The 24763-nt window shown below is 43.4% G+C and overlaps 1 protein-coding gene across 1 annotated transcript; it reads left to right on the top strand.

Annotated features, from left to right (window-relative positions):
• The first annotated feature begins 453 nt into the window (after positions 1-453).
• Positions 454-22807, top strand: TGFBR3L (transforming growth factor beta receptor 3 like). Its single transcript, XM_082255481.1, has 8 exons — positions 454-530; positions 6733-6866; positions 10239-10379; positions 10540-10845; positions 17996-18134; positions 18220-18252; positions 20244-20354; positions 22666-22807. The coding sequence occupies exons 1-8, from the start codon at positions 485-487 to the stop codon at positions 22695-22697; spliced, it is 942 nt and encodes a 313-aa protein (XP_082111607.1). The 5' UTR covers positions 454-484; the 3' UTR covers positions 22698-22807.
• The last annotated feature ends 1956 nt before the right edge of the window (positions 22808-24763 follow it).

The following is a 24763-nucleotide window of genomic DNA, read 5'->3' as shown; positions in this document are numbered from 1 at the left end:
CATACGCCATGTCAGCTTGTGTACGTTTTGTTGTGTCTGATCTACTCCGTCTGGACAATGCTGCTTGCTCTTGTGTTGATGGAAATGGAAGAAGAGGTTGAAGGACAGGACGCTGGTAGTGGGGTGATGCCTGGATGGTGGGAGGTGCACAATTTCTGTACAGTGGATCTAAGGTGAAATATGAACTGTTTGGTTATTGAATTTAGACAACCTGCCGCTTAGTTCTACAGCTCCGCTCCATCAGGTAAAATCATTTACTGTAGTATGCTTGCTTGTCTGTAGGCTGTATACTGATTCTCATCATTTCAAAATCAATGATTAGTTTAAAATAAATGATTTTAGCATTTTAATTTCAAATGTGATTCATATCTGATGGGGAAAGCTGCTATCTTTTCGTTAAACTGTTATTCCTCCGTTTTCAAAAGAACTCTTTTCTGTTATCTTACAGATTCCACTGTACAAGATCTGTTCAAGTGCAAACGGGATGCAGCTACTGATTCTCATCACCCTTTGTCTGCGACTGGTGCAAGGTACACAGTGCTGAACTCTTGGCCTTTTTTATATTATCTATTTTTCCTGCTCTGCTCTTAAAGTTAATGTAAACTCCAATTTAAAGTGAAACTAACGTCTACAAAAAAAAAAAGTTAATTCCCACCTGCTTTGTGCAGTGATATTGGTGATAAAGCACCCTGTTCTGCCGGCATCTTGTGTGTGTATGCTCTCGAGCAGGCCTGTGTGCATCCATAGATACACACAGCCCTCATAAGCCACCACCCCACTTCCTCCACACAGGAATTTGACAGCATGACTCCCATTGCCCTAAGTGTCTCCGATGAGACCAGGAAGCGAGGGGAGTGCAGCAGCTGAGACAGCGCTGGATCGGTGGCATGAGGCAGGTAGGTGTTTAGGAAAGGTGGGTTAGGAAAGATAGTAGAAATCAAATTTTCTTGATATTCTTTGGAAACTGTATATTTTGAACATATGTGATTATAGATACAGCAATGGCTACACAGTATCAGCTTGCATAGAGAACTTATGAATCTGTGTGTTACAACATACTGTATAGCATCTATTTATTCAACTGCAGGTACAAATGCAGAGCTAGTACATGAATATGGCTCAGACAATTTTCCACCCCTCCTACTACGTGGTTTCATATGCCAAAGATAGTAAAAAAAAAAACAAAAAAAAAAAAAAACAGCTTTAGATAGCATGCAATTTATGCTATGCCCTCTGTTTTTTTTTTTTTTCATTCCCTGAAACACAATCTCACTTAGAGGTAGCTGTAAAATGACAAGCATTGCACCATGTTTTTTTCTTGAATTTGTTTTTTTTTTTTTTTTTTACAGTAAAATTATTTCATTAGTTTTAATAGTTTTTAATTAATTACATTTTTTTCTTTAATTAGTTGGAATAGATTTTAATTTGTGTTACTGTTTTTATTTAGCTTTCTTTAATTAGGTTAGATTTATATGGTTTTTCAATTATGTTTTCTTTAATTAGTTTTAATTAATTGGAATCGTTTTTCATTAGTTTTCTTTAATTAGGTTGTATTTATTTGATCTTAGTTTTAATTAGATTTTTTTTTTTTTATTAGATGTAATCATTTTTAATTTAATAGCTCCTTTTTTTTTTTTTTAAATTGTCTTTTTTTTTTTTGTCAGTTCTTTATTTTAAGCATTTGCCAGTGACATATATATGGTTACAGCATGCAACAGAGCAGTACATGGACAGGGTATATGCTAGAAAAAAAATAAACAACTTGTCTTATGCCACAGTAAAGCCCCGTACACACGCGTCGAAAATTGGGGAAAAACAGGGAATTTTCATCCGACGACCGATTTGCTGATTTTCGGCTTGTTAGTATGATGCTTCCGACAACCAACTCCGACTTTTTGGCCGAAAAAAATCTGGTGTGCAGACTAAAATTTTTGTTGGCCGTCAACATAACGGACGATTTTCGTGTAGTCAGTACAGATTTCGACAGGGAAAAATCTGATGAGCAAGTCTGGGCATGCTCAGAGAAGAAAGAACACAAAGAAAGCAAACCAACACATGACATCACTTCTGAAGAAGAATTTTGTTGGGCGAGAAAATTCATGTGCAGTCTAGGCACATTCCAACCAACAAAACACAACTCTGGACATAAGATGGACGATCGGTCGGCCGATAATTGTTGCATGTGTACGGGGCTTTAGAATGCAATCAAAGCAGTAAAAATAGTAAATTGGCCCCAGCAGCTTGACACCAAATAACTACAGACAGAAATTGCATACCATTGGCGGTAGTAATCTCAGTGTAGTATGTGTCATCATCCCAGTCTTTTGTTTTCAGAGGAGTACTAGGATAGCAATATTCTAATTGGAGAAGGCTGAAAGTCAGTCCAGGAATATTTGGCAAGTTTTAAAAAGGAGGAGGAAAGGGGCAGGAAGGTCAGTATTAGGGGTAAGTGTGAAGGAGTGTGCTGGAGTGTGTCCTCTCCACCCCCTATCTCCCAAGGAAAGAAGAGAAAGGGTCTGGATTCGCAATTACTACCTTGAATGCTAGAAGCATTGGTGTTTGTTCTGTTGAAAAGTTATATTCCTACCAGTAAAACCAGGAAAATGTTCATCCTGATTTCCTAAAGGAGGCTGCAAGGTCCTCCATGTGCTTGATTTGATTTATTTTGGAGAACCACAAAGTGAAAGACTGTGAGAAGGTGGTGGTGGGGTATTTCTGCCTTTCTGCTTCCAAAAGACAGGGATGCAAGCACTGGTCCAATTTAATCTAGAGGGATCTTTTATACCTGCTCCTGGGTAGAATTGAATGGTGTAGTAAATAAGCTGCAAGGTTATCTTTCAGATTAGTGTTGGTCAAATGTTTATTTCCTTCACTTGCATCCAGTAGCCCCTAAGTTTGATGCATGACCAAAAAGATACAGAGAATCATATTTTCTGCAGTACCACATCATCAGCACATGCGAGAATTCTAGGGGTATCTTTTGCTGGGATTGTTAGTACCTTTATAGCAGTGGTCCTCAACTCCGGTGATCTCATTTGCTGCTCAGTGATTGCAGTACTCTAGTCTGCATCTCCCCAAGGTAATACTTAAAATCTGGCCTGTTAGTGGGCCCTGAGGACCAGGGTTGAGGACCACTTCCTAATACCACCTGGTCGGGATCTTATAACCTAATTCTTGAAATGTAATGGCTATGGAAATATATATAGGATATCATCTCATTGACTAGATAAAAACAAAGTGCCAAGCTCTTTCTTCCATTTAAGCAAGAAGGGGGTCGTAAAAGATTTAGGTGGTCATATGAGGATTTAAGGAGACTGAGTGACAGGGAGGGCCAGACTCAGAGCACAGTCACTCTAATAGTGCGAGTTGCGTCTTGTTTTTAGGGTAGCAGAGAGAAAATAGAGGAGTTGCTGAAGTAATCGGCTGTCTTTTCGAAGGTATACAATTGACTGATTGACTGACTCTTATGCACTTTAGTTTGAATGCACTTTATGGACATTATATATTGCACTTAAGAGGAATATATATTGCACTTCAAGCGAGTTTATTGATTTATATGATGCACATTGTCACTTTATTTGATTTTATATAGCACTGTATACATATTTGTTTATAATACAATTGACTGATTGTCTACTGGGGTTTTTAGCTTTACGGCATGGAGGAAGTCTAAAAAGCTGGCCATACAGTGATCAAAATTCCCTTGCTGGACAGGTGGTATTGTTGTTCAGTGTGTGGCCGTCCATTGTTTTTGTTTAGTATTTTTACACCAGTCCAAGACTCTGGAGAGGTGGGTTGCCAGATGGTGTTTTAGAGAGTCAAGAAAAGCTATCCCCACATGTGCTTTATGTAAGGTAAGGTAAGGCAAGAAGTTTTCCGGCTATTCTTGGGTGAGTATGGGACCATATAAATTGTAAAAGTTTTCAGTGTACCAAATTCAAGAAAGACATTTGTCTGAAAATTAGGAGGGTTTGCACTCTGGGCATAATATCCATTTTAAAAACGGCATTTCTTCCAAACCAATCATATGCAGATTTACACTTAAGGTCTTGTTTAAGGGGAGGAAGAAGAGGAGGGAAATTGGCCTCAAATTTTTTGATTGTGGGAGTGATTTTTGTTTCTAGGTAAGTATGTTAGTGGTGGCCCAGTGGAAGAGAAAACTAGAGAAAAGAGGTGGCATTGAGGGCTTCTGATTTATGGAAGTTCATCTTAAAATGTAACAGCTCCCCATATCAATTCAATTACCCTATTAAAATAGGAAGGGTGATCTGAGGGGAAGGAAACAAAAAAAAAGGTCATCATCAAAAGCTACCACTTTCTATTGTGTAGCTTGAACTGGGAGACCTGTGATGTTCACATTTTGGTGTCGTAGGAAGGGTTCAAGCACAAGAAAGAAAATAAGTGGTGGTAAAGGGCAGCTTTGTCTTTTTCCATTAGTAGGAGGTAAGACAGGAGAAAAAACTTTGTTGGACTGAACTGCTGTGGAGTAAGTCAAGTAGATGATTTTCAGTCATTTGTGCATACGATCCCTTTTAGCTCAGTATGGTGAGAGGTAGCTTTCAGAAGTTGCCAGTCTACCCTATCAAGTGCTTTTTTTAGCATCCGTAGAGAGTGGGCATATAGGGGTCTTCCAAGCGTGGGCAAGGTTAAATGCCTCAAGGACTCTAATGGTGTTTTCCTTAGCCTTTTAGCAGATATAAAGGCCACCTAGTTCAGATGGAAGAGAGACTAAGGGGTAGTAACCACATAGATAATATTTTGGTGAATATTTTTATGTGGGCATTCAATAAAGAAATTGGACAGTCGGTCACGCACAAGGTGGGATATCTTTCCGCTCTTTCAGGATAACAGATACAAAATGAGGAAAAAGTTAGCACTGTTTGTACATTTTGGAGCCCCCCCCCCCCCCCGACAACAATACTTAAGGACTGTTGATAGCAATACAAATGGTTTCCTTATGGGTAACAAACTTTATCTCTCCTCTTGCAGTGTCATTGGCTTAACAATATAGGATTATTTTGCAAATGGAACACACTGGGATAAAAATTACTATTACAAAAAAAGGGACAGTTATTTTCTGTTGAGCCCAATGAGAGTTGAAAGTTCCAGTCACATGACTAAAATAAAAGAATTAAAGACCCTATTTCAGGGGTAATGAATTAAAATTCAAGGAGGTCCGGTCGCCAAAATTTTCTTTGGGCCGAGGTCCGAATCTGAAGTCTGTGCTTTGACTCAGAAAGATGGGCAAAACAAAACTTGTCCATCAGCGTTGCTCTTAACATAAAATATGCCCATTAGAGTGCTCCTTAACATAAAATGTGTCCATCAGCGTGACCCTTAACATAAAATGTGTCCATCAGCGTGCCCCTTAACATAAAATGTGTCCATCAGCGTGACCCTTAACATAAAATAAGGGGCACTCTGATGGGCACATTTTGTTAGGGGGCACTCTGATGGGCACATTTTACACATTTTTTGTTAGGGGGCACTCTGATGGGCATATTTTATGTTAGGGGGCACTCTGATGGGCAAAACAAAACGTGTCCATCAGCGTTGCTCTTAATATAAAATATGCCCATTAGAGTGCACCCTAACATAAAATGTGTAAAATGTGCCCCCTAACATAAAATGTGCCCATCAGCGTGCCCCTTAGCATAAAATTTGCCCATCAGCGTGACGCTTAACATAAAATAAGGGGCACGCTGATGGGCACATTTTATGTTAGGGGGCACTCTGATGGGCATTTTATGTTAAGGGGCACTCTGATGGGCACATTTTATGTTAGGGGGCACTCTGATGGTCAAAACAAAACATGTAAATCAGCGTTGCTCTTAACATAAAATATGCCCATTAAAGTGCCCCTTAACATAAAATATGCCCATCAGCGTGACCCTTGACATAAAATATGCCCATTAGAGTGCCCCTTAACATAAAATATGCCCATCAGTGTGACCCTTAACATAAAATATGCCCATTAGAGTGCCCCTTAACATAAAAAATGCCCATCAGCGTAAAATAAGGGGCACACTGATGGGCACATTTTATGTTAGGGGGCACTCTGATGGGCACATTTTTTTTTTTATGGGGCACTCCAATGAACACTACAAAATATGCCCATCACTTTAAAAAACTCTCATCAGCTTTAAGTGCAGCTTTAAAATTGGGGACCACATTGCTTTTTCCCCTTGTGCTCCACATACCTGAAGCCAGTAGTCGAGCCAGGAGCCACGAGCAGCAGGGGGCGGGGCGCGCACATAATGTTACGCCCCAACTCGCTGCCCGGCTGAATGGAAGCCGCAGTAAGGAGCAGGGGGCGGGGCGCGCACGTGACATCACGCCCCTACTCGCGGCCCGGCAGGACACCGGCTGGGAGTGAGCCGGTGTAAGGAGGGGGCGTGGAGCACACACAGCACGTCACTGGTTGCTGGGACACCCGCGGTCCCAGCAAACCAGTGACTGATAACAGGAGGCAGCCTCGCGGTCCGGGTGGAAGCATCGTGCGGGCCGCCAATGGACCGCGGGCCGCCATTTAGTGACGGCCGCCCTATTTGCTATGTTAATGCTGTGTGAAATTTCCTTAATGTATGTTATATTTAGTATTTGTTTATAAATAACACAAAGTTCTAACCCGGAATTCCCCTCTTCACCTATGAATTGTTTTACACGCGAACACATCTTCTCAAACAAAGTTACGTGACTCTCAAATGAAGAGACTTTTTGTTTTCTTTTTAGGACCTCCACCATCGATCAGCTTTGATGTTTTCAGATCATTCCACTTAAAAAAATTCCCACAGGCTCTACCTCCAGAGTCATTCTCCACTACATGTCAAAATGTCCACAACATCACAAGTGCCACTTTGGATGGAGTAAGTAGTACTGTAAGAAGGGTAATATTTGCATTACCCTTGTAAAATGAACATATACCCACTGTTCTCAGTAAGTCTGGAAAATGTCTTCTGATCTATCATGACATCTGTCCATCAATGACCTACCAAAATCACAGGATCCCTTAAAAAAATAAATAATTACTAAAAATTACAGGGTTTTGGAGCCACTGGGCTTTCCCTCCAGCTTAGCCACTGATTAGTTAGCGGGGGTTACTATTTAGATTATCCAGCAGGCAGAGCATTAAGCCAGTACTGGAGAGAAGTACAGACTTAGGAGGAGGCTTGGGCTGTGATCTGTTCTCCACTACTCCCTACAGCCACTGAGAATATGTGTGGCTAGAAGGAAGAAAACTACAGTTTACTACTGAACCAGATGTGTGGCGTAAGGGGAGGGTAGTGGTGGTGAGGGAGGGAAGGAAGACTGTTCCAGTTATTGCCAATGGTATTGTCATTGTCCACACAATATGATTGCCCATATGTTATCTGTATAATATTACAATTGGCCGTTTGTTGCCCATGTATTGTAATGATTGGCCTTTTGTTGCCCATGTATTGTCAGGATTGACATTTTTGTGCTTTTGTATTATCATATTAGTGCAGATTATTTAGAGGACCATATTAATATAATTTAAACTCCTGCAGACAAATCAAATGCCTCTAAACCTGCAAGGTATTGGCCCTGCCCTAATATCAAAATTATTATATTGGCACTGCCCTGAAGTGCCCATATTTTGGATTTGAATATTTAATTTGATACATTCTGTGACAGGGGTTAATATCTGTAGATCCCCAGAACCAGCGGTTTTTCAAAAGTTTCCTGATGGGGTTCCCAAAAAAAAAAAAATCAATAAAACTCATTACATATATACTTTTAGCAGCTAGAAAAACTATTGCTAAATATTGGAAGCAGTCGATGGTTCCCCTTGAATATGTGAATAATAAACTTAAATGGATCATGGTTAATGATAGACTTACCTGTATTCTCCGCAATTCTACTAAGAAATTTAATGCGACATGGGATCCATGGATACAATACTTATCTGTAACTTAATACATTTCTGGCTGGCCCTCCTTTTCCTCTCTTTCTTTCCTTCCTTTTCTTTGCCTTTCCTTGATCTACGCCTTTTGTTTTTCCCCCTCCTTTTCTTTCTTACACATTTTTTTTTGGGTTTGTCTGATTTCGTTAATAATTGCAAGATGTTCTGATAGAATATATAGTTCTATGCCGATGATACTCATGGGAATGTACACTGGGGTTTCCTTTTCCTTCCCTATTTTCCAACCCCCCCCTTTTTTTTCCTCTCTCCCCTGTTCCCCACCCCCTATATCTTTTCCCCGTGACATAGCTATTCCCAGTATCACAAATCGAAATGGCTCAATGGGATATCGATACCACTGGTAATAGCTATGTCACGGGAAAAAGAGATATGGGGTGGGGAACAGGGGAGAGATATAGTGGATTGGACATATATTCCTTAATATTAGGAGGTCTTATTTCTATGAATATTTTGAGGAAAAAACATTCCTGTATTTGTGTTTGGTTTAACATCTGTTTGCACTATTGTTCAAAAGATTGTGCCTTATACGACATTGTCTTATTACTTCAATAAAAATATTGAAATACAAAATGATTCTATTAACACCTCCCATGATTGCTGCTGTTATGTCCATCATTTGCTATGATTCACTACCCACTCTGCTTTAATCCCATCCCTGGAATCCCAGACTCATGAATTTCTTAACTTCTTCCGGCCCGCGCTATAGCCGAAGTATGGCTACAGCGCGGGCTCTAATTTCTGGGAGGCCGTCTTTATACGGCCTCCCAGAGACAGGCTCCCCGCACGCTCCCGCGAGCACGCATCGGGGAAAATCTGTGTCAGCCGTGTCCCTTGGACACAGCCAATCACAGATCATGGTAAATGGCCAATAACAGCGGCCATTTACCACGTGATCGGACCATGCAATGAGAGGTGATCTTATATGTAAACATTTGAGATCATCTCTCATCGCCAGCTCTCCTTCCTCACACAGAGACTGCGTGTGAGGAAGGAGCAGAGCCGATCAGCCGTTCGGGGGACACAGAGGAATGTAATCAGGGCACTGATCACCAGTGCCCTGATTACAACAGAGGTAAATAAAATACAATGTGCCCACCATGCCCTTCATCAGTGCCCACAATCAGTGCCCATAGTGCTGCCAGTCAGTGCCTGCTCATCTAGGCACTGATGAGCACTGACTGGCAGCACTATGGGCACTGAGTGTGGGCATGATGGTGCTGCCCATCAGTGCTCATCAGTGCTCGTCAGTGCCACCCGTCAGTGTCCATCAGTGCCACCCGTCAGTGTCCATCAGTGCCACCCGTCAGTGTCCAGCAGTGCCGCCTCTCTGTGCCCATCAGTGCTGCCTCTCAGTGCCCAGCAGTGCCACCTCTCAGTGCCCAGCAGTGCTGCCTATCAGTGCTCATCAGTGCCGCCTATCAGTGCTCATCAGTGCGGCATATTAGTACCTCCTCATCAGTGCCACCTCATCAGTGCCCATAAGTGCCGCCTCATCAGCGCACATCAGTGAAGGAGAAAAATGTATTTATTTTCAAAATTTACTCGCAGAAAATAAGAAAAACTTTTTTTTTTTTTCAAAATTTTCTGTCTTTTTCTTTTTTTTGTAAGAAATAAAAAACCCAGAGGTGATTAAATATCACCAAAAGAAAGCTCTATTTGTGTGAAAAAAATGATAAAAATTTCATATGGGTACAGTGTAGCATGACCGCGCAATTGTCATTCAAAGCGTGAGAGCACTGAAAGCTGAAAATTGGCCTGGGCAGGAAGGGGGTGAAAGTGCCCGGTAGGCAAGTGGTTAAAGTTTCCAGGTATTGGCATGAGCCCATAGCAAAGTCCCTGCTGAGCACTGGTAGAAGGACAAGGTGAACACTGCAACATGAACAGAAACAATTCCATGATCAGAGGTTCCTGTTGCCATTTAAAGAAGTGTAGTGTTCTTGAGAGGGTGGAAATTATGGGTCAACTCATATTTTTCAATTTTCCCTCCTTTTCAGACACTAAAAATATCCCAGATCCCAAGCTCTGTGCCTAACAAAAAACTGTACAGTGAGATCAGTTTATTGCATTTTGTAGTGCAGATAACAGAAGGTGAAGGGTTAGAAGAGACCATAGTACAATTGCTCCGTTTGCCATAAGGGCAGTCATATCAATGGGTATGTTCATTCCCTGCAACAAGAAATTCATATAAAAATATGAATCAGACTGAACTTTACAATTACGACACCTACAAGGGACAAAGTTGTTGGCCTCCATTACAGCTTTTCTAATAATATCCTTTTTTCATTCCTCCTAGTCTCCATGTATGTCCATGGAAGTATCAGAACGTAGCCTCATGGACTCCGCAGTTGTGCAGTTGCTCGTTCGTGGCCCTGACAAGCAATGTCAACGTGGAGGCATATGCAGCATGAGAGTTGGGAGCCGAGTTCAGGCTGAGGTCAGGTGACCTGCATGACTCTTTTTTCTTTCCTATTAGGTTAATTACTAAATGTTTTTCCTAAACCGAAAGCAATAAATAAATTAGCAAACCTCATTTAGTCAGTTCACCATCTTGGCCTAGGTCTTTTTTGGTTATTTCAGCAATTTATGTCTTCTAGGTGTCTCTATCTGCTGCTCCGACGTCTCTTGGACTCTCTTTGGCTCTGTGTTCTCTCTCTGCTTCCTCCGATCCATTCAACCAATCCTATATCCCGATTCTAGTGAATGACTGCCCATACACAGCTGGTGTGACATTCACATTGGACACACCCAAGACTTGCATCAAGACCCCACCCAGAAAGAGCTTCAGTTTCCAGCTTGATCATTTCTACAACAGCTCCATTCAATTTCTGCACTGTAGAGTGGAGCTGTGTCTGCAGGGAACTCAGTGTGGCACTAGCACTGGTGTTACCAAACTACAACAGGTATAGCATCTTGTAGGTTTCCTTTTGCAGCATTCACCTATTGGTCATGCAAGCATACACTAGGCCATTTACTGTGGCTCCTTTTTAATTGTGTCTCAAAAGAATTGCTATGAGAATTCCAGTAATATACAAAACCTTGGTCACATATTGTGCATTTATGTATTTGTGTAAGAAGATCTGTGCTGAAAAAAAATGCTGACCATCCCTGTCTGATTCTTATGCTATTCCAATGGCCTAAATACTTTGAATCACTGATCTGAAGCAAGTACACAGACATAGAGGTTAATTTATTAAAGGCAGATATACTGTGCCCGGTGAGTGCAGTTGCTCTAGATCTGAGGGGAAGCTCTGAAATGAGGAGAAGTTCTTCTGATTTCTATCATCCAATCATGTGCAAGCAAAAATTCTGTTTTTTTTTCCCTGCATGTGATTGGGTATTCTTTGCAAAGTGAAGCTTTACCTCATTTACTAAGCTCTGGAGCAAGTGAACTTGCAGTGCACAGTATATTTGCCTTTAGTAAATAAAGATAGTGTTCAGGCTTAAAGTGTTACTAACCCACAAAAGTAAAATCAGTCTGTATATGCAGTAAAGCATGCTTGTTATACTCACTGCGGAACCTAAGGGGTAACCCTCTGCATTGTGTAAAAAGGCTGCTTGATCCTGTCTTCTCTGATCCTCCCCTTCTTCCACTGTCCTCAATCTATCTCCTGATAGAACAGAGCCTTTGGAGTCACTCTGCAGATGTTTAGTTTGGTGTGTATTAGGGAACGACCGATTATCGGCAAAGCCGATATATTGAGGACCGATATGCACTTTTCCCGATATTTCGGAAATCGGCCACCAAGGTGACCGATATTGCCGGTATTTCGGGAAAGTGCTTGTATCGGAGTGATGCCTGCAGCTAGAGGCATCACCCCGGTACTGGCATCCATAGCCGACGGTCAGCTGTCTTGTAATAACAACCAATGTGGCTGAGAAGCCGCTGGGCTGTCATTACAAGGAGCGGGAGGGGACGCCTCCCGCGGCTCGCCTGTGTCTCCCTTCCCACTGGGAGACCTGGGCAACCAGCCTGCACGGCCGCCGAATACCCGATCAAAGCCGCATTCGGCTCTGATCGGGTCTCCATGCGGGTACTGGCGCCCGATTAAAAAAAAAATGACAGCATTCAAAACAGCCTAACTTGGCATTTTGAATGCTTTTAAGTGCAGAGGAGGGGTTTGGGGTCTTTTAGACCCCCAAATCCCTCCACAAGAGTACTGATATGCATTGGCCAAAATATCGGTATCGGTAACGAAAAACCGATATCGGTCGATCACTAGTGTGTATTGCTAGAGAGTTTTCTCTAATGGTCTTCCAGGGCAGCATCTGAGAGATAGGTTCCTCCCACCTGGAACAGGAAACACAATAGTCCACCATTATAAAACTGTCAGATCTAAGTTTTATTGTGTTTCTTCCAGATCCACAGGAGCTGCAGCAGTTTATTTTTTTCCAAGTCCCTGTGCTAACTGCAGGGGACTCCCTGGCCAGCCTCCCATCCAGCCCAGCGGGCTTTGGGTAGTGCAGGCCAGAGGCAGCAATCCGGGCCAAGCTGGCCTCTGCCTGAGGTTTCACCCCTACTGAGGGGCATGCAACCATCCTCCCAGCATCACTGAGTGCCGGTAGAATTCCCCCACAGAATGGCCGCATCTGCATCTGGCACCGCCCGTCTGCCCGGATCCCATGCTCACAATGTGGGCAGCTTCTCGCCCGACAGATCTGTCGTCCTGGCAAACTGGAGGCAATCCATGCTGCCTGGAGGAGCAAGATAGCGGCGGGCGTATCATTTCCGGCAGCTCGTGTCACTTCTGGTGACGCATTTCCGGTCGGCAGCCATTTTGGTGTAGGCTGGAGCCCTAGTCCTGGACGATAGAGCTGGGCACTTCCAGTGATATCATTTCCAGGCGACCGCGCAATGTTCAAAAAATAAAAAAGCAGAAGAAAAGGCGAAAAAGATAGATGGACTCCCTCCCCAATGGAGCATCAGGCTGGGAGGACACCAGGAGAGCAGTGGCAGTAAAGGTATGTCCACCAACCTGCACGGGGTCAGCTGAGGACTCCCTCCCCTATGGAGCATCAGGCTGGGAGGACACCAGGAGAGCATGGCAGTGCAAGTATGTCCACTAACCTGCACGGGGTCAGCTGGGGGTGAGGCTGCAGCTGAAGCAGGTAGCAGTTTAAAAGTCCCTAAGCAGGGGCTCCGAGGGGCTGACCATGTCGGAAGCTTCCCCACCATGCCTTGCAGATCCTACATGTCAGGACAGCTCTAAAAAAAAGCCAGAGCACTTTGGAGTTTCCTCTCTCTTTACCTCACTACAAACGGTTCTCTATATTTGTGTACGGCAACTGCCTATCTCACTGGATCCCTTGTGCTTACTTACAGACAAAGACTAGCAGCAAGGCATGCACCACTTGCGGTCACAGGTTTCCTCCAGAATGGAAAAATTATTGTGCCAGAAATGCATCAACAAAATGGTGGCTAAGGAATTACAGAGTTTCCTTTAAAGACATGCTAAACTCCTTAAAAAAAGAAATAAAAAGCACGATTGGGCCATTCCGCTCAGCTATAGAAAAGCTGGAGGTTCCAGCAAATTCCAGCCAGATCAGTACCCAGTCTACCAGCAGGCCATCCATCCCCTCGTGCTGCGGGGAAGAGGTCGACCAAGCAGAGCAGGAAGCTGATTCGGATGACTCAGAATCCGAGGACGGCCTATGCTCGGATTTCGACGATGAAGACCCAGAATGAGAAGGCACCCTTTTTTCTTTGGAAGACACAGACTTTTGCTGAAAGCCATAGCAGATACGCTGGGCATCAAAGAGCATAAAATTGCGGAGCTTTCCTTACAAGATAAGATCTATAATGGCTTACACCCAAAAAAAACGAGAACATCAGACTCTGAAAAACATAATTAAAGTGTTTGTAACCTTACGTTGGCATATGCTGCCAGCTCCTCACTTGTATTCAGGTATAACACATTATGTAAGTGTATGTGGAAAACTAAGCTTCTAAATATCATTTTTGCAGATATCTTCAGGCCGGTCACGTGACTCCCGGCCGCTCTTCTAGTCTGATTAAGGGCTACAGCAGAAAGACCAGAGATCTCCCGTTGATGTCAGCCGGGAGGTCACATGACCGCTGTACTGGCTGCTGGCTGCTCGGCTTCTGCTCTCCACCCCCTTAGATGTGGGCGGAGAGCAGAGTCACGTGACCGGCCTGAAGCTATCTGCAAAAATGGTATTTACAAGCTTTGTTTTCCACATACACTTAAATAGTGTGTTATAGCTGAATACAAAAGGGGGTCTGGCAGTAATTTTTTTTAAAATGTTTAAATAAATACTAATAGCAAGGGAGCGGAGGGGAGGGGCAGCTTACACACACATACAGACCTGACAGGCAGGGAGTGGAGGGGGGAGGAGGACATGTAGCCTGACCACGATCCCATAGCGCAGCAGCCATGATAAACGTGGTCTGCTCTCAGGGGGAAGTCAGGACCAGGCAGTATCAAACAGGTACTGTAGGAGATACAAAAGGAAAATTAAAAAACAAAAGCACTATGCCACAGCTTGCACATTAAAGGGACAGGAGCATATTTTTTTTTTGTGGGGGGGGACCAACATTTTCGAGAAGGAATGGGAAGAGCTGGAAAAGAAGCTCTTCACGCCAGTCACAATCAAGTGCAGATATCCCTTCCCAGAGAAGGATATGAAATCCTGAGCAAAATGCCCTTATGTAGATGCCTCCCTCGCCAGAGTCACAAATAAGTCCGACTTAGCCTTCGACGCCTCCGGGACCCTTAATGATCCCATGGGCAAGAAGATAGAAGTGCTGCTAAAGAGAGCTTGGGAAGCAGGGGCAGTGAATCAGACTCATCAGTGGAGAAAGGCCACGAAAAACGGATTTGTCTTTTGCACAGTAGCAGAAGGTTACTCGATAAAGTTTTCCACTCATCCCCCAACCAAGTGACTGGTGAGGACACTCCCAAAAGACACAGACCACCCAGAGGCCTTTCTATCCACACTAGAAAACCTACTGAAGCAGAAAGGGATTTGTCCCGCCGGAAGAGGCAAAAACAGGAGTTTATTCATATTTGCGAGGAAGAAACCATCAGGCAAGCTAAGGCTCATACTGAACCTCAAACCTCTCAGCAAAAAGATAAGGTACAAAAGAGTCAGGAGGGAGTCTGACCGATCTGGTGCGGATCACCACGCCAGCACTCTGGGATGGGGAGCGCATATGGTGGATCGCTGCGCACAAGGTGAATGGAACCCCCATTGGTCCCAAGCCTCCTCAAACATAAGGGAATTAAAAACCGTAGTGGAGGCGCTAAAAGCATTCCATCTGGCCATTCAGGGCAGAGATGTCCGGATTCAGACAACGCCACAACTGTGGCATACCTGAACAGACAAGGGGGGACAAAATCTACTCACTTAATGGGCCAGATAGAAACTACGCTGTCATGGGCCGAAAGAAACATCAGATCCATCTCCGCCATCCATCTAAAGGGAACTGACCACATGCTGGCAGACTTCTTAAGCCGAAAATCCATAAAACAGATGGAATGGTCCTTAAATCAAGCAACCTTCTCGTGGATCACCCAAGCCTGGGGGGTGCCCAGGTAGATCTGTTTGCGTTGAAAATAAATATGAAACTCTCAAAGTTCTTCTCCCTGGACCCCACATATGACCATGACAACATCGGTGTAGATTCGTTCAACCACAGCTGGGCATACCAGCTGTGTTATGCATTTCTGCCAACCGCCCTAATACCAAAGGTAGTACAAAAGATCAGGGAAGACAGGACAATAGTGATACTTATTGCACCCCATTGGACTCAGAGGCCGTGGTTCAGTCACCTGAAAAACCTCCGTGTTCGACCACATCCAACACATGGTGATAGACACCATTTTAGCCAGTAGAAAACCTGTAATTAGAGCCATCTACGAGAAAGGGAGCAAAGAGTTCGTCTTCTATTACAGGAGCAAAAGAGACCCCGACAAGGGGACTATTCCAGCAATTTTAGATTTCTTACAGGAATTAGTGGACAAAAACATTTTACATAGCACGTTGAAGGTTCAAGTGGCAGCTCTATCTTCCTGCCTAGACATCAGGGTGGCAGAAGATTCCTTCTCCTGTTAAGAGCTAGACCCACGAAGCTCCACAGAATCCCGACATGGGACCGCTTCACGGTACTTAAAGGATTTTTCTCTCTACCCTTTGAACCTTTGTCAGCCAGGAGAGTAAGCGAAAAATACAGGCTCTATCTACTGTCTGATTCAGATGGATAAGATAACCCGCGCCCCCAGACCCAGCTTTTCTACCAAAAGTCTCTTCAACTTTCCACAGAACACAGAATGTGGTTATCCCCTCCCTTCCACGGATAGCAAGGAAAGAGACATGTACAAAAAGCAAGATCAAAAAGCAAGATGCAAGAAAAATTCTCATAGCTTACCTCGAGAGGACTAAGGACTGGCGCAAAAGGAACCCACTATACATTCTCCATGCAGAAGTCAACAAGGGAAAGCAGGCCTCGAAAAGTATGATAGCCAGATGGAAGCCTACCAAGCACAATACCTTGCCCCAATGAGCGGAGTCAAAGCCCACTCAATCAGAGCTTGGGCATCCTCAAGCTCAGAGAAGGGCGGGGCAAAACTGGAACAGATCTGCAGGGCAGCGACGTGGTCGAGCTTCAATGCCTTCGCAAGGCATTACCGTATCATCCAGCTGTCCAGTCAGGACCAGACATTTGGCCACAAGGTGCTCCAGACCTTATATCCTCCATTGTAAGTATTGCTTGATACATCCTCTCAGATGCTGCCCTGGAAGACAATTGGAGAAAACAGAGTTAGGTACCTGGTAACTTTTTCTGAGAAGTCTTCCAGGGTAGCACTCATTCCCGCCCTAAACAACAGTACAAAATATTTCCTCAGATTCATAATCTTACTGAGGGTTCCTTCGGGGCTTTACTAATACTGAGGCATGCAGGTATGACTGACAGTTTTAAAATGGTGCACTATTGTGTTTCCTGTTTCAGGTGGGAGGAGCCTATCTCTCAGATGCTGCCCTAGATGGCTTCTCAGAAAAAGAGTTACCAGGTACATTTTCTTTTCTTAGGAGGGTGCATATGATCAGCACAGGGCCAATCAGCCCTGTGCAGAGGGGGTATGGGATTCTGCAGCCTCATAGGACAGTCAGAGTAGAATGAAAACTCCTCCTATATGCTTTAGGCAGACACTGATAGAAGTGACAAGACTGCTATATACTGCTGATGAGTAAAGTAATTTACTTAGCAGTTTATATTCACTAAAATAATTGCATTTCTATTTTCTAAAACCTTCTGTGCTGCAGAACCCCCTCTTCCCCCCTTTATTCTTACCTGGGCCCGATCTGATCCAGTGACGTGCACAAGAGCAGTGGCTCTCGCTGTTGTCTCCCTCCTAGCTAGGCAGAAAGTTAGCAGCGGAAGTCATTGGCTCGCACTGCTGTTTATCAAATGATGTGATGAGGGAGTGGGGGGTGGGGCAGGGCCGCCCGCTCTGCGTCAATAGATGCAGAGAGGGTGACTTGGGAGGGAACACACACAGGTGCCCCAGACCTGGGTGGTACCATAATACAGGAATATAAAAATCTGGATGACTATACCCTTGTTTTATTATCTAGTATTATTATTCTGTTATTAAAATAATATGACTGCTATATGTTGGAGCTGAGAAATTTTATCTCATGTATAAGTGATACATGGCACAGTGGTGTAGTGGTTAGCACTTTCACCTAGCAGCAAAGGGGTCACTGGTTCGCATCCCAACCATGACACTACCTGTCTGGAGTTTGCATGTGCTCCCTGTGCCTGCGTGGGTTTCCTCCGGGTACTCTGGTTTCCTCCCACACTCCAAAGACATGCTGGTAGGTTAATTGGATCCGGTCTAAATTGGCCCTACTATGTGTATGTATGAATGTGAGTTAGGGACCTTAGATTGTAAGCTCCTTAAGGGTAGGTACTGATGTGAATGTACAATGTATATGTAAAGCGCTGTGTAAATAGACAGCGCTATGTAAGGTCCTGAAATAAAGTAATATAACAAATGTATTTCTTTACTTTAACCGCCCTTTGTTCAGTGTCACATTCCTGGTGTGCCCTGCACCCCCTTCACTGCTTCACCTTCCTTCTTGAGGCCAGTGTTCCATCGAACTGTGACCCAGCCACTGCTGGTTACCATCTCTGCTCCTTCCCGCAATCATCTCCAATCCCTACCTGGTGAGCAAACCTACCACTGCTCATACCTAACATGGCTCCCCTATAAACGAACCATTGTGATAGGACTTTTTGTGATTCTTTTCAGGTCACAAGAGATCTCCGCTTTCTACAGGCAGAGGTGAGCCACGTGGTAGTACGGTTTTGTTCAAACAGTTACCCTCTTCTCCCTTTCATGCTTATGTGAGGTGGCCATGAACAGATACAAAATAAATGTGTACTTCTGCCTTGAGAAGTCTTATGGTGGGCGCAGGAGGGACAAAATAAATACTCAACAGAATTGATTTAACATAACTTATTAGAAAAAAAAAAAAAACAGAAAAAACATAGTTAAACCCAAACCAAAAAATTAAAAGGTGTTAACCACTACTTGCAGACACCAGTATTCTCTTTCTTTGACCAAATGTGCATGGGGGCACAACCATTACTGGGTTAGAAAAAATACAAAAATTACTTCCAAAGCTATGGAAAAACTGTTTGCCTGTACATACCCTAAAGCTGGCTATAGAGGGTTCGAATCTCGGCCAGTTCAGCAGGAACAGGCCGAGATTCAAACCATGTATGGACAGGCTGAACGTACCCAATTGATTAACTTGGGCACAACCGGCCTGCTGGATTGTACATGCGATTATTGATAGCGGCTGTTATAGCCATATAGTTCCAGTTTACGGGTGTTAAACACAGACCTTGCACATGGGCCCCTGAGCTGTAAATCTCAATATATTCCTGTTCTGGTGACCACTCAAAATTTGGGATTTTCTTTCACTCTTGGTGATAATTGCCACAAGTACAAACAGACAGGTTGAGGTTTCACAAGGGCAGAGACAGCAATAAAAACTTGACTGGTATTCTGAAAAAGATGTTTGAAACTGGCTAAAAGCTTTGTAAGTGCTTGCTTTACATACCGCTCTTCTGACTATCATATACAATTTTGAGGCCAAAGTGGACAGACTACTTCGCTCTGTCCTCCATCTCTTGTTTCCTTCCTTCCAAAGCCCGAATTAACCCTTTCTTTTTAATACTGTTTTCTTTTTAATACTGTAATGTAGTCATGCTGCATTTTTAACCAAATGCTGTAGTAAGGGTTAAATTGCCCTGTACTGGCAGTACATAGGAGATTCAGACAGCAGCTCTTTCACACAAAGCAGTGGTCTGACGCCATTGTTCCAACATGTCCCTGCTGAACACTAGGAAAAAGGAGAGATGCGGGCGCTTTGGTGAGGGTTGATGGCAGGTCCTGGGCAGCAGTGGAGAGGTGGCATTTAAGGCAGCACTTTTTGAGGAGAAGCAGCTCTGAAGGATCAGAAAGAAAAGAAAGGTGCCTATAAGTGCAGCATTAAAAGATTTATTCACAACCACAGGGGCATTAAAAACCTTTACAAGATTAGGAATTAGGCATGTAACAGAGAATCCTCATGTGAACCACTTAATCTTTCATCCATCTGCAGGGTGGGGAGTGAGAGCTGTCCAGCAGCTATCAGAGTCCCAGGTGACATGGAGGAAGCAAGGAGGCAGTGAGGCGGCCCAGGTTCTGGAACCAAGCTGGAATGCACGTGACTGATGTGAGGTCAGGTGAGGGTGGTAACGCGTTTTGGAGCGTGTGCGGCACCTTCACCTGACGATGGAGCCGCACATGCTCCAAAACGCATTACCGCCCTCCACCCTCGTCTGACGTCACATCGGCCGCGTGCGTTTCAGCTTGGTTCTGGAACCTGTACTGCCTCGCTGCTTCTTGGCTTCCTCGTTCCTCCACGTCACCAGGGACTCTGACAGCTGCTGGACGGCTCTCTCGCCGCAGATGGACGAAAGATTAAACGATTCACATGAGGATTCTCAGTTACATGCCTGATTCCTACTACGATCTTGTAAGTGTTTTTAGTTTTTAATCCCCTTGTGCTTGTCACTAAATCTTTTAATGCTGCACTTAGAGGCACCTTTATTTCCCCCCATCCGAACGCTCCTCTAATCAAAAGGGCTGCTCAGGGAGGGGGGAGTACTATTGAATGGGGACTCTACTGCACTTCAGTAATAAATAAAAAGGGTTCAGTCGAGCATTAACAAAGACATGATGAGCCATAAGTGTAAGAACACTTTTTTTGTGTGCGTTTACAGAGTACTCAGTGCAGGAAGTTGGAGTTGTTGCAGTGATAGGAGTTACTCTCTGTTCCTTCTTTCTTGGGATGATGCTGACAATCGGACTTTGGTGCATTCACAATAAGACTGGTGAGCTACAACGATCCTCATACGTTATTATGTGTGTATTAATTTTTTTTTGCAGTTTTGGATTGAGTAGAGAAGGGTTAAAACCACTGTCAGGTGGTTAATTTTTTATTTTATTTTTTTTCAGTCTCTGTATAATTGAGGAAGTTTTCCATAGTACCTGCCCCAAAGATGCAGCGGGAAGTTCAAGAGATCTCTCAAATTGAGAGAAATTACCCTCTTAGACAGTTGTCCCCATTGGAAGATTTCCCCCCAACCTGTTGTTCTGGAGACAGCTCTAAAATGTTGGATATCTCCCCACTTTCTGTTTTGACAATCCTCTCCAGAACAAATTAATAGAGGATGAATATCTCCTGTGGGGACAAAAACAGAAAAATAAACTTGACAGAGGGTCTAAGCTTTCCCCACCCCCACACAATCAGAATATCATACAAAAAAGACCACTTTTGACATCATCGTACAATAATTTGATCGTTCGTATACAGCTTTCGTCCAAAATTTTTTGAAAGAACAAACACAAAATTTTTCTTGTAGGATACCAGATCGTACAGTTTTTGTTAATCAGTACAATTTTTGTCACTTTCAAATTTCTATTCTGTCTTACGAGAATTTTTGTTCTTTAGTAACCTATTAATCTTGTGTACTAGACCTAACCAAAACTAAAATAATACAATTTGCCTAGGGATACATTTTAACTATAGAAATAAGTCAGTGCTCACCAGTATGAATACGAATGCTTTTTTTCCAACCAAAAAACCCTGCTTTTTTCCAACCAAAATAACCCGGATAATGCCCAATTATATTACAACTAAGCTTCCAGATACATCAAATAGGCATGTGTATGGTGCCAACTGTGTGCTTATTTTAAGAAAGAAATAGACTTGTTTTTCTTCAATAAATTCACAGTTTACTTGAACTTGCCAATTACTTACTGTGAATTTGACCCCTTATGCTGTCACCACTGGAATTCCTCTTCTGGATCTTGAGAGGCCCCTACCTCTGCACAGCCTATATCTCATGTCCATATCACACAGGCGTGACATGGACACGTGAAGAAGGACCCTGCTTCCTGTAAATAGAAGAGAGGAGTTTCTGGACTGGAGTGTACCATAACTGCAGATTTAGTTGAGTAAAAAAGGCATTTATGGTCAGTGATTAGTTAGAGTGGGGTGGGGGGAAAGACAGGGGGAGTCTGGAGATAAACTTTAAAGCCCCCACCATCTTTGTCTCATGCAAGAGATTTCTCTTCAATTGTGCTGTAGACACCACAGGAAATGAGAGCAAATTTCTTCTTAGTTGTTACTATAACAAGAATCACACTGGAAGATCCCCCCTCTATCCTTTTCCTGGCGACAACTCAAATTTTTCGATTAGTCCTCAACTACAGTCCCAGTGACAATGGTCACCAGACCAAAGTGATGTGAACACCCGACAAAGGACTACACTGGATGTGAAAAGAAGAGAAGGCTCAGGACTGGTGTGTCATGTGACCATGGCTTTATTCAAGTAAAAAGGGTGTTTAATTATTTTTTTTAAACCAGTGTCTATTTTTTTAAGGGGGGGTTGGTTAACATTATGCCAGCGATGTCATACATTCTTCATAGGGGCAGAAGTCAAGGCTTCATCAACAAATTGGTCTTTGGATAAAAAGGGCTCCACTGGGCACTGGGACCAGCCTGAAGACCATCATGGGTAGTTGGAGGTACCCGGCTGCACTTTAGCACTGTCCCCCTTAGATACCATTAGAAATTCACTTTAGGATCCCTAGATATGTCCTTAAGGTATTCTAAAAACTGTCTGTAGCATACTGTTTCTACAGTAAAAATAAATATAGCATTAGGCCCCTTTTACATGGGCGCCTTCGGGTGACAGGTCTGTCTCCGCTCACTGTGCAGAGCGGAGATGGACAGAGTCCTGATCTCCTCTATAGAAAGATCGGGTGAAAACAGACCGCCTGTCCATTTTCATCAGATCATATCTGATCCGCCACATGGATGGAAAATAGGACCACCATCGGTCTGGATTTTGCCGATCCGATCGTATAGCGGCAGATGGCAGTGGGCATGTCACCACTGACATACCCTGCTCCATAGGGGTCAATGGAGGGTCTGATCAGGTCGGCCTGAAAAACTGACAGTCGGACCTAATCGGACAGCCTGTGTGAAAGGGCCCTTACTACAGACAACACACAAATAATTCACTTTTATACACGAAGGGCAAAGTTCTAAAGATAACTTTCTTGACAGTAGAAGTGTCTCCTGTATACCATGTGTCCCACAGCTTCTGTTAATATGACAATTACATTTTTCTACAGTTCCCAACTATCAAGGGACGCAGAGCTCCTGAGGACTTCAAGATTCCTGACATACCAGCACAAGAGGCAACAATGTAACTGACTGGGTCCATAATATTGTTCATTAGATGATAGTCCCAAATAAAAGTCTGCATTCAGTTTTTTTGGTTTGTTGTAAATTATATACCTGGGCTAAAGGAAAGCCATGAATGGCACAGCAACACCCTGCAGTAGGACAGTTGTGCTGACGTGTTGCAGTAACACATTAAAACATGTTTGAACGCACGTCACTGCAACACATAGGTGTGAAAGGGGCCTGAACTGTAATTCAGGCAACAACTAAAACAAATTTATGAACCTCTAGCTATTCGGCAAACACTGCAACTGTGCTAAATTCAGAAGGCCCACTGATTTACCTTAATTTACTGAAGCCATATTTCATAGTGAACCCCACATGCTGTAGATGTGCTTTCTTTATCATGTCGAGGCTGTAAAAGTTTTTCCCTCTCTCTCTTTGCCGTATCACCAAATTTGAACTTCCAAGGCAAGTCTAACTTTGGTAGTGAGAAACTCCTTAGTTCTGATATTTTGATGCATCAGATTTTCAGAAATTGGACAGCATTAAGTCTGCAGTAGGCTGTGTTTGGGAACAACTTTTCTGTATTACAAGCAAGGGGTTCTCAAATGACCAAGGTAGAGGGGTGGGCTGGTGCACCACAGCTCTGCCTGGACGGAAGATTGAAAAACCACATTCTGTGCAGCAATGGGATTTTATTAGGTGTCATTAAACTGTTACCCAAATCCACAACTCCAGTCAAGACTCACGCCTTCTGTACAAGGACAATCTGGGTGGTGTCCAATGTAGTCCATCTCTACTCTTTCGAATCAGAATTTGAAAAAAAAAAAAAAAAGTATCAGCCACACTTTACTCCCAACTCATTTTGCCATATTTATTATTTGACTGAATACAGCAATGTCTCCACCTAGGAACTTACCTTCCTTGATGTGTTTCACCACTCCGGGCTTGCTTAAAAGTATAGGGAAAGTTTTTTTTTTTTAGGTATCATTAAGTTGTTACCACACATAAATGCAGTATTTCCATAAAATGTAAATTTAATTAGACATATAAATATAAAAGATATTAAAATATTGTAACCTCCCAGTAGCTGTAAAACTGATCGTAAAGAATATAAAGCATGTATTAATGGATAACCTTAAACCATCTACCACCCAGCTATTATTTGATAGAGTTCCCCACAAACGCTTACTGTACAAACTAAGGTACGTAGGTATGGACCATAGGGTGGGTACCTAGATTAAAAACTGGCTTCAGGGGCGAGTCCAGTGGGTGGTGATACATGGGGAGTACTCGGATTGGTCAGGTGTGGAAAGTGGGGTCCCCCAATGATCTGTCCTGGGACCAATCCTGTTTAATTTATTCACAGGAGGATGGAATGACCAGCCAAATCTCCGTACTTGCGAACGATACTAAGCTATGCAGGGCAATATCTTCTTCACAGGACGTGGAAACCATAGAAGAAGACCTGAACAAAATATTGGGGTGTGCAACTACATGGCAAATGAGGTTTAATGTTGCAAAATGTAAGGTAATGCATTTGGGTGCCAGAAATACGAAAGCAAGTTACTCACTGGGGGGGGGGGGATTGGGGGGGAGAACCTCTGGGGGAATCTAACATGGAAAATGACCTAGCGGTCCTAGTAGACAACAAGCTCAGCAATGCCAAGCTGCTGCAAGCAAAGCCAACAGAATATTACTAGCATGTATAAAAAAAGGGGATTCACTCCAGAGATAAAGCCATTATTCTCCCACTCAACACAAGACTCTGGTCCGGCCACATCTCAAGTATGCTGTTCAGTTCTGGGCACCCGTCCTAACGAAGGATGTGCTGGAACTGGAGAGAGTCCAGAGAAGGGCAGCAAAGATAATTAGGGCAATGGAGGACAACAGCTATTAGAAAAGACTACAAGCACTGAACTTATCCTCTCTGGAGAAGAGAAGCTTGCGAGGAGATATGATATCAATGTTCAAAAAAACGTACTGGTGCCCCTAGCATAGGGAACAAACTTTTCAGCGATAGGGAATTTAAAAAGACATGCG

The sequence above is a fragment of the Pelophylax lessonae genome (genome assembly GCF_965119305.1).
Source record: "Pelophylax lessonae genome assembly, chromosome: 4".
Classification (NCBI taxonomy): domain Eukaryota; kingdom Metazoa; phylum Chordata; class Amphibia; order Anura; family Ranidae; genus Pelophylax; species Pelophylax lessonae.
The sequence above is the reverse complement of the archived record's forward strand: the minus strand, read 5'-3'. Positions and strand labels throughout refer to the sequence as shown.